Source organism: Borostomias antarcticus (genome assembly GCF_949987555.1).
Source record: "Borostomias antarcticus genome assembly, chromosome: 7".
NCBI lineage: Eukaryota > Metazoa > Chordata > Actinopteri > Stomiiformes > Stomiidae > Borostomias > Borostomias antarcticus.
Genome location: NC_140240.1, coordinates 25,104,764 through 25,114,476, shown reverse-complemented (window position 1 = coordinate 25,114,476; position 9,713 = coordinate 25,104,764). Strand labels below are relative to the sequence as shown.

Here is a 9,713-nt window from a genome sequence, read left to right as displayed (position 1 = left end):
ACGGAAAGACTTAATAACTTGTATTATACACTTATCTCTGAAAATATCATGATGTCATCATAAATTAATTATAAAAGGACAATGGCAAGACATTTTAGTGTTAGTTAATGGCGGGTTGCCATGGCAGCATATTGTTGGGATTGTCAAAGGCCTTGAATATCATCATCATGACCTTGCACGGCCAGTACAGCCATACAGTCCACGTGCACTGAACACTTTCATATCACATCAGGGACCAACCGGTCCCAGCCAGCAGGTGTTCATATTGACAAGTTCCATTTCCAGACGACCTCGGGCCATCATGCTCTCAAGTCCGGTGACGTCACCTGGGCCTGGGCGTGGCTACGGCCTAGCTATGATGTCCTGGATCAGGTCGTTGGCTTGGCTACAAGGTTGAAGGGCGTCGTATTCTGCGAAGACGTGGCACACGTTCTCCACCCCCGCCTCCAGGCCCTTCGCCACGATGCCAAACATCCTGCAGATGGCGGAATAAAAGGTTTAATATTCATTAATATTCATGAAAAGATTCAATGGAGATGCATTACAATTTTTACATTTTTAGTAAATTCACTCATTGATATAATACATTTGCATAATACGTTACCTTGCTGATTTTGAACCGTGAAGCCACCTGAAAAGATAATAAGTTATATTGGTGCTATTTAACAACAGCTCAAGATAAACTGAACTGTGATTGCTTTGGTGAGCTAATTGCAAAGCACACACTGACGACGTTACTGTATACAGTTTGAAGCAACTCACAGTCGTTTGTCTGGATCTTCACCGCTGTAGCTCAACAAGTGTGCAGGGTAGTGACGTCTGAAGAAGTGCCTATGGGGAAAACACGTCGACTGATCAGACCTGTACAAGGGTCATCTACGCATTTTCTATGCCAATGACGGCATTATAAAATCAGCTAAATACAAGAATAAGCTTTACTAGACACAACTGCACAATGCGTTAATACGTTTCTTACTTTCTCTGTATGTCTGTCAGGGTGACACCGTTAGATGACACTTTCAGGTTGACGACAGTGGTTGTGACGGCAGTGTGCCTCCTTATGGTGGAGGTCACGGCCTTCTGGACAGCACACGGTCCTGTCAGCATCTCAGTGGGAACTGCGTTCAGGTAGAGGTAATTGCAAGCTAGGGAGAAAACAAGGAGGAGCAGGGGACTTGATGAATGCACATAAACATTAGACTAGACAGCTTACTGATATTGAGTCCCACACCTTTCAGGCTCATTAATTTGACCCCTGTAAGTTAGTGCCTGCGTTTGTGTGTCTGTCGCACATGGGCCGAGCTTATCACCGGGGGGCGCTCGCCACAATACATTTTTCCCATTGCCAAGTAGCCTATTGTGCATTCTGCTTTGTACATAAACAACTATGCTTGGTGTCTCCGTAAAAGTATTGTCTGTACTACTCAGGAGACTGTGTACTTTGTTTAGACTTCAGAGCTTGAGGTATTTAGCAGCTCTTTTGGGGCTTGTTCTTACACTGTAGAATGCAGCATTGAGCTGCATGCCATGTCCCTATGGTGGCAGTAACACTATACAGACAGCAGAGGGAGGCAGAGACTCGTCAACGAACCATGGTGAATATGAAACAGTCTCCAGACTCAAGATATGTTTATTGCCATATATATGGTTCACACAGACTAGGAATTTGACTAGGGTTAATGCATACGCTGGACTGACTGAAACATGAACACGATGGGGATGGACTCGAAATGACCACAAGACTCTAGAGAATCCATTTAGGCAAATTCTCATGTCAAGGTGAACAACTTCAGGTAGGCCTACAAAAGATGAAAAAATAATACAATTTAAACATAAATGTGTGTTTTTGATTGTAAAATGTGAAAGTTTTACAGTAACATTTATTGGGGGCTGATCGACTTTGTTTGTCGGACAATGATAGGCTTGGTCGCAATGGAATCTGTAGTTTCCTGCTTCATGCCAAAAAAGCACTGAGAGGAGCAATGCATACATAGGCCTTGCTTGGCTACTTATAACCCTGTGGAGATAATTTTATGTTTTTGTCTAACCTTGGTATTCACTTTACAGTGCATTCATTAGTGTGGTTGCCCCAAAGGGCAACACACTCTAATACTTGGTCGACTTTATTTGTTGGTTTGTTTGTTTGGTTTGTGTTTGTTTGTTTGGTTTGGATCTAGAGCAACCCCAAAAGTTTGCCATGCTACTCCTCCCACAGTTCTAACACACGAGTCATATTTCAAATCGACCGGCTTCATCGGGAATCGTGTGCTTCCTCATTGCTAAGCAATATATTTGATAGTTTAATTTATATTAATTTATTTGTGAATTAAAATTCCCCATTGACTTGAATGGGAATAGGGAAAATCTCCAGTTCAAATATTTTTATCTCGGAAACCTTAAGGCCTACAGTTACCAAACTTGGTAGAGAGGTTAACAGTCATGAGATAAATTATTACACTGATGGGCCTCACTCTACACATTCAACTGTAGCCTACAAGACGACATGCATCATGGGTGGGGGACGACAGGTGCACTGTGAAAATGCTCAATTTGACGCGAATATATCATTTAAGAACGTGCTACTTTGTAACAGTATGATAGCTAGTTGGTAGCTACCAACAAAGTTGTCGGAAATAAAATGCTATAATGTAAAAGCCACGGTCACGCATGAAGTCACACATTGCTCAACTGTTTGATAAGGTAAGACAAACATATTCACACACGTTCACATTGCTAGCTAAATTAGCCGTTTAGCAACAGAGTGACATCAGCTACTGTAGCCTTAGTAACGAGCTGTTGGCTTGAGTGCCTCCTAATGTTGCCTCACACAGAGGAGAAATCCCTCAGAGAAATGCATAGGTTAATCTCAATAGTTAACAGGATGTGACAGTATGTGATTACAGCAATTACCAAAGCCATCCCACAAAAGTGTGTAAGTGTGAGATAATTCTACTCACCAGTTTTGGTCATGACCTCTGCTCTCTTTGTGTCCTCATCTGCTTGGTCCAGATCTGTAGACATTCAATAAGCCACAAATGACAGAGACATGGATCAGACGTCTGTGTCTACATTTGTGTCTTTCGTTGAATAAAAAAATGTCAACACTTTTTTTTTGCCAGCACAGGGGCTTACTAGGTTACTGGAGCAGTAGTTTGCAGGGTAACAAGCACAGGGGCCTACCGTGTGACTGGAGCAGTAGTTTGCAGGGTAAGGCACAGGCACTGATGGTGTGTTGATAGACCAGAGCAGACAGACTACCTACAACACGATAAAACCACAGATCGGATGTTAGACAAAGATGAGTTGAATGAACTCGTCCTCCAGGCTGGCAGTAGGCTACAATCACAAGGGAGAAGTGCTCTTTTCAACGGTAGACCTGCAGCCATACACATTTGGGACCTCAATACCATTCCATTACAAGAAGGATGTTTAGGCCTTAATGGCAACACACAACACTATAACACCTTCATCAGCCTACAGTACTGTACGTTGCTGCGCTCTGCCACACTGATCATCGTCATTCATAAAAAACATGGTTTCGATACTATTGCTTTCTACGCTCACGTCTTATTTCCTCCCTCGGATGTTAGAAGACATTTATTTGGAGTTGTCTGCTTATCTTTAACACCTTTTTTATAGCTTGTGACAAGAGGAAAGCAATACAGCGCCGCAATCACTACTAGAGTAATGACTGTCTGAGTGCAGAAGGCCAGAGCACACCCTATGAGCTCACACCTTTGAGGATGATAAGACAGGATGGGGCGCGTGGGAGGCTGGGCCTGCTCCGGGAGGCCCCAGAGGCCGGACATGGCTGACTAGTGTCTGCTTTTACACAGCCCCGGATCTCTCTAGAATGGGGAAGTGTGCTTGTTCTTACACCCTATAGCGTTTGCTAGACATTGTCTGACTTTGACAGACTGTTATTTCCTGTTATTTCACAGGCTTGTACAGCTTCCACTTACCAAAGTAGGACTCCTGGCGGGAGCCTTTGATGCGCACGCCCTTGGCTGATGACTCGATCAGAAAGTGTCTAATGAGCTCTGAGTCGCTCTCACCTGGGAAAAAGAATAGGCAAGAGTAAGACGGGCAACTAGGGATGGGGCGATATGAGATTTTTGATCTTTAATCGCGATAAAAACACTCAATAGTTCAGTGACTCAATAACACTCAATAATGATCATTTCATCATGGTGAAATTCCATTATCTGGATAATCGTCATAATCGTGAATATCCTCACGACTCGAGTGACTTGAAAAAGCTGGGTGGAGAGTAGTCTCGCAAAGCCAGACCTAGTCTGGATTCAGTCTGATTGGGCCGGCAACATATTCCGTCGGTACTGATTGGGCAGTAATAAACGAATGGCAAGGCTTATCCCCAAAACATACATCCGTTGAGTCAGACTAAGCGGTGAGTAACATGCGCGCGCACAGAGCCACGGAATGCATTCACGGGCGGAGGTCTGGTTTCCGGTTGTCAGGAGCTTGATCGATTGCCTTGTTGAGAGGGGTCAGGGAAGAATTTTTACAGCTCACTTTTCTGGCCCCCAGGTGATTACTGTTTTTTTGCTTCCCTCTGGAATATGTAGGGGTGGGTCGTATGCCCACCTCCCTTGTTCTCTGTAAAGCGCATTGTGTTGCCTCTGGGTATGAAATGCGCTATACAAATAAATCTTTGATTGATTGATTGATTGTCACCGTTTTATATGCAGCAGTGATGACTCGGCTGCAATGAGTTCTATAACACCATAATGAAGTGGTCCCGCGCACATAAATAATGAAGTGCTGATCTCTTTTTTTTCCACCACAGACGTGAGGATGCCCACAGACATGCCCGCTCAGGACCAGCTCTGTGAACTGGGTAAGTCCTAGTACCAGGCTCTCTCAGGGCACTGCTGTTGATGCTGCCGATGATTGTGCTGTTAGCAGGGTAAACAGTATTTTTAAGGGCATGCGGTATCATTCCCAGGGCATACCGTGTGTTTACGAAGGCAGGTGAGTTAGCTAGTGTGTGTGTGTGTTGCACTTAGCAGTGTGAAGGTATTTACCTGGCTGGCTAGTAGGGGAGCTGTGGGCCGGCGCCTGGTCCACCTTCATAGCCAGTCCAAACGAGCCTCTGAAGGACGTGCTGTCCCTGACCACGAAAGACCCTGGCGCCTGGTCTCTCAGCATGGCCTCCGCTAGGATCACGCCATAGAGACAGCTCACAATCGGTTGCAGATCCACACAGTTCCAGGTACAGGTAGCTGCTACTGTATGAGGGGGAACTCCCAGACACGGCTCTCAATGAGATCCTTACCCTCTGCGCGGTTGATATGTGGGCGGAACCAGAATTTCGAAGTGTCCATGACGAACTTCATGGACTGCTGACTGCCGTGGAACTGCATTTGGAAACCTGAAGAATAACAACACACAATGACGTATACAAGAACAAAAATGAAAATGGGTTCACTACCCAGCAGTGGAAAATAAATAGCAAAGCAGTATCTCCTGTTGACTGACAGCTGTATAAAAAGGGAATACTTTCAGGACTCACTCTGTGGAGAAGATGGTCTCTGGGCGGCGTGTATGACCTGTATCTCTGGAGGGGACTTGGGGCGGAGCTCCGGCTGCGGTACTCCGTTGACCAGCACCACGGGGATGTCCGTCAGGGAGCCGGCCAGCGAGGCCGGGCTGCTGTGGGCGCCCTGGCCGCGGACCCCGGGGCAGCGGTCGACCGGCGACGGCCCGGTCGGTGAGGGCTTGTCCGGGCTGCGCCTGGCGCCGAAGGGCCCCGCCGGCAGGGAGACGTCGCCGAGCGAGCTGGAGGCGTGGAAGAGCAGGGCCTCGGGGCTGTCGCCATCTTCGCTCGCCAAGGACAGGCAGCTGCGGGGGGGGAGGGGCAGAGAGGAGACGTGGCTAAAGCAGCGAGTCATATAAGAAGGGTTTACGCTTCTAGTGGGTTAGGAACATTCGGAATTTGGAAATTGACCTCGCCTAGCGAGCTTTGAAAACTGTTTTTGGACACGCGCACACAACACAAATAAGCGGAAAGCCTACTCGCACGGCATCTGGCTAAAACAAATCGTGGACACCCAGACGGCGGGTCACACCGGAGCGTGCGGCCTACCTGCCCAGGATGTAGCTGGTCTCTGAGCCGGGAGAGGTGGACAGCAGGGACGCGGCGCTGTTGGACGTCCGCAAGACCCCCGGGGAGCAGGAGAGCTCCGCCTGCTGGGAGGAGGGGGAGCGGCGGCGGCGGCCGACGCTCCCGCAAGGCAGCGGGGGGCGAGAGAACCAGGAGGAGGAGGGGGAGGAGGAGGGGAAGTCCGAGAAGACCAGCGAGCCGTGGGGGCTGCAGCTGGCGCCGGAGTGCGCGGGGTCTGGCGCGCCGCGCGACGGGGAGATGGAGATGCAGGGGGAGGCGGAGGCTTTTCCCGGGGGACACCCTCTGGAGACCAGCGCGCAGCCGGAGACGTCCTCGTCCGGGGAGGACTCGCCTTGAGAGGAGAGGTGAGGTGTGATGGAAGAGAGTGAACGAGGATGTGGTGATGGTAGGGACCATGTCAACGAGGAGGTTGTGAAACCTTCCTAGCAACGAGAAACATGTGACAGAATTCTTGTCATTGTTTTTTTCCAGTCCCTGCCGTACGGACGTTGATTATTGTAAGTTGAAGAGTTGGTACAGTATATTATATGACCACTATTTACATGGAATATGCTGATACTCTGGCGATCCTTCTGTCATCAACAGTCAGATAGCAATCACATGGATTTCCTCATAGCTATGGAGTCAGAGAAGAGGAACCTCACCTACTGTATTCCACTGGCTTACTATTAGTAAGAGGGGTTTGGCTTTAGTACTGTGTCAACAAAGAACCGCAGTGTTTAAGATAAGAAAGTGTTAAGTGTTTAAGATAAGAAAACTTTATTGTCCATTACATTTTGATGAAATGGAAATACTCCTTCGGCACTCTGGTAACATAAAACAGTAAAAAGCACTAAAATAGTACATAAAATACATTTTACAGCATTAGCAGTGCTCACAGCCTGTCGAGCAACAAATGATTTCTCCCATTTTTCCCAGTTAGTGGGACCTTGGGTCTCCTGCCAGATGGCGACAGCTGGAGTGATGAGTGAATGTAGAAAACCAGGAGTGAGATTCCTCCACGTGCAGGCACTTGCTTGCTCAGAGCCCCAACCTTGATCGCTCTGTTCCCCTTCAAACAATACCAGGCAAATACCGCACACTGCGCTCCTGCTTTTATGACGGTAGTTTCCTAGAGAGGGGTTTTAACATGTCCTGTCCTCTGGAGCTGCGTGTAAAGCATTTCGTATAAGCTGACAGCTAAAGTAATAGAGTTGGTCTGTGCTCTCAAGCTCCTGTGCTGTTGGTCAGTGTGTGTGTGTGGTGTGTGTGTGTGTGTGTGTGTGTGTGTGTGTGTGTGAGTGTGAGTGTGAGTGTGAGTGTGAGTGTGAGTGAGTGAGTGAGTGAGTGAGTGAGTGAGTGAGTGAGTGAGTGAGTGAGTGAGTGTGTGTGTGTGTGTGTGTGTGTGTGTGAGTCAGACAGTATTCTGAGAAATAGTAGCTTGGGTTGACGTGGACTCATGACTCATGCTGACGTGGACGTGGGAGGCAAGATCTGTTTGAGACTACAGTGACCGTAACTAACCCCCCTTTTATTTAAATGGCTTATACCTATTTCACCGGCCATGTCCTTTTGGTTGTCTAATAGTGAAACCTGCAAAAAGGTTTAAAAAGTGCTCAAATTCTAGAGTGATAAGCTCTAGGTGCTGGACAGAAGTACAAGTAGATTGGAAACAGAATCCGCACACTAGACTTTTTTTGATGTCCGAAGGAGGGCTTGTGCCCGAAACTTCACCCTACGGTGGGAATAAACGTTCATGGGAGCATATCTAGGGTGGGGATTCTGTTCCCAATCTAATACAATCGTAGTTGTGTTTACTTGTTGGAAGTCGTCCGTGGCCAGTTGTATGCCTTGAATGTGCTGGGTGTGTCTGGGCTGCAACCCCATAGTTCAATAATGTGTTATGTTATTATGTAACATTAAAATTATGTGAAATAACACTTTAAAGGTCATAGCTCCCGGCTAGGGTTACTTTAAGGTACTGTACAAGTTTTGCCTTGTTTGTCATCTCAGCTGCCGATGTCTCACAGGCGTCCTTATTGGTGGAAAACTACAAAACTATTCACTGTCTTTGGAGTGTTTACACTGTTAACACATGCTCATCATAGTCAAGAGAAATCCGATATGAAATATGGTGCTTGTATTCGGAGCCGGCGAGGTGCTAGTGTAGCCCAGTAATGATGCACATCAAGAAAGACACACGGTGCATCTCTCACTAGAAGTTGCTTTTCAGATGAATGCATTAATAAAAGTAACTGAAATGGCAATAAGGATAATCCCTTGGGGGCCTTATACCATGTTTAGACTTAGTTTAAAAATGCGTTTTGGACGATCAGATCACAAATGGACAGCGAGACACATCATCGTTTACACCTGTGTCTATCATGCGTCTCCAAATGTGTCTCACTCACTCGTCCTACTCACTCGTCCTGCCTACGTGTGTGTTGCATAGCTTTTCCATGTAAAAAAAAATCAATAATCAGTCGGTTTGACTTTGAGCAGATTTTTTTTTTTTTAAGTGTGCAACAAAGCTACTGAAGATGTTTGAAGAACTCATGTACATAGTAGGACTATTTCAACTGTTTCGATCCAAAGTCATTTGCAACAAAAGAGAGCAGGCTAAGGTGAAAAAGGGGGAAAATGATCTTGCATTGATGACGTGTTTTCCTGTTACGTCTTTGTCGGGGACGCATCAGAACACATTAGCGTTTAGACTACTAAAGATATGTAGTCAAATGCATCCCAGACCACCTCGGCAAGTGGTTTGAGTAAACGTCTCACAATGCGTTTTGGTGGTCGTTTACACTTGTATTTAGAGCTGTCCACTTGTGAGCTGATCATCCAAAACTCATTTTAAAGCCTAGTCTAAACAGGGTCTTAGATCCTAGATCCTACCTGTGTGGAGGCCACTGGACGGGAGTTGCCTGCTGACCAGGATGGGCTCGAAGGTGGGGTCCAGCTCCAGGATGAGCTGGTTCAGGTGCTCCAGGGAGATGTCCAGGTCCAGGTCACCACAGTCCTTGCTGGGATCCTCGGGGGGGTTTGGACTCCTCCCCGGAGGACACTCCTGAGCCGGGTCCAGGAGGACGGCTTGACCCACCCGCATGAAGTGACTGGGTACGATGTGGGACATGTCTCCAACTATAGGCATCACGTTATGGGAGTGGAGGGGGGCTCTTGAGTCTGCAGGGACAACCAGAGACACATACAATAGTGAGATTAGCGTGTGAGAGATAACTTGGCCTACTTTAGAATCAACAGAATTGATGACTCTTTCTGTTCCCTGACGTACAGTAGAAGCGCCAGGTATGACAGCTGTGCGAATCTGCCCGCTCATGTTTTCTTGTCAGTATGCCTACTACTGTACACTACAGATATATGTTTACATTCCATACTGCTACTGCTAATACCGCTCAATCAACAATTTTGTAGGTAAGGTCAGCGGAAGTCTGCTACAGCCTACTGTATCACAAATACAGTACACACTAAGCAATACGAGACTGAAGATTACTCACTGTAAGGGAAGTTAGTTTTCTCCAAAAGATTAAAGAGATGAGAGCCTTGTTTCTTCAGATTCATAAAATGTAAT

The 9,713-nt window shown here is 46.8% G+C and overlaps 1 protein-coding gene across 1 annotated transcript; it reads right to left on the bottom strand.

Annotated features, from left to right (window-relative positions):
• Nucleotides 1-342: 342 nt before the first annotated feature.
• Nucleotides 343-9,275, bottom strand: LOC311311649 (tensin-4-like; the record flags this gene model as incomplete). The annotated part of the gene is made up of 11 exons (XM_084441399.1): nt 343-475; nt 763-831; nt 977-1,145; nt 2,958-3,011; nt 3,181-3,254; nt 3,959-4,055; nt 5,046-5,177; nt 5,297-5,392; nt 5,534-5,862; nt 6,107-6,476; nt 9,020-9,275. 11 exons carry the CDS (start codon nt 9,273-9,275, stop codon nt 343-345), a joined length of 1,779 nt encoding a protein of 592 aa, XP_084297525.1.
• Nucleotides 9,276-9,713: the final 438 nt, after the last annotated feature.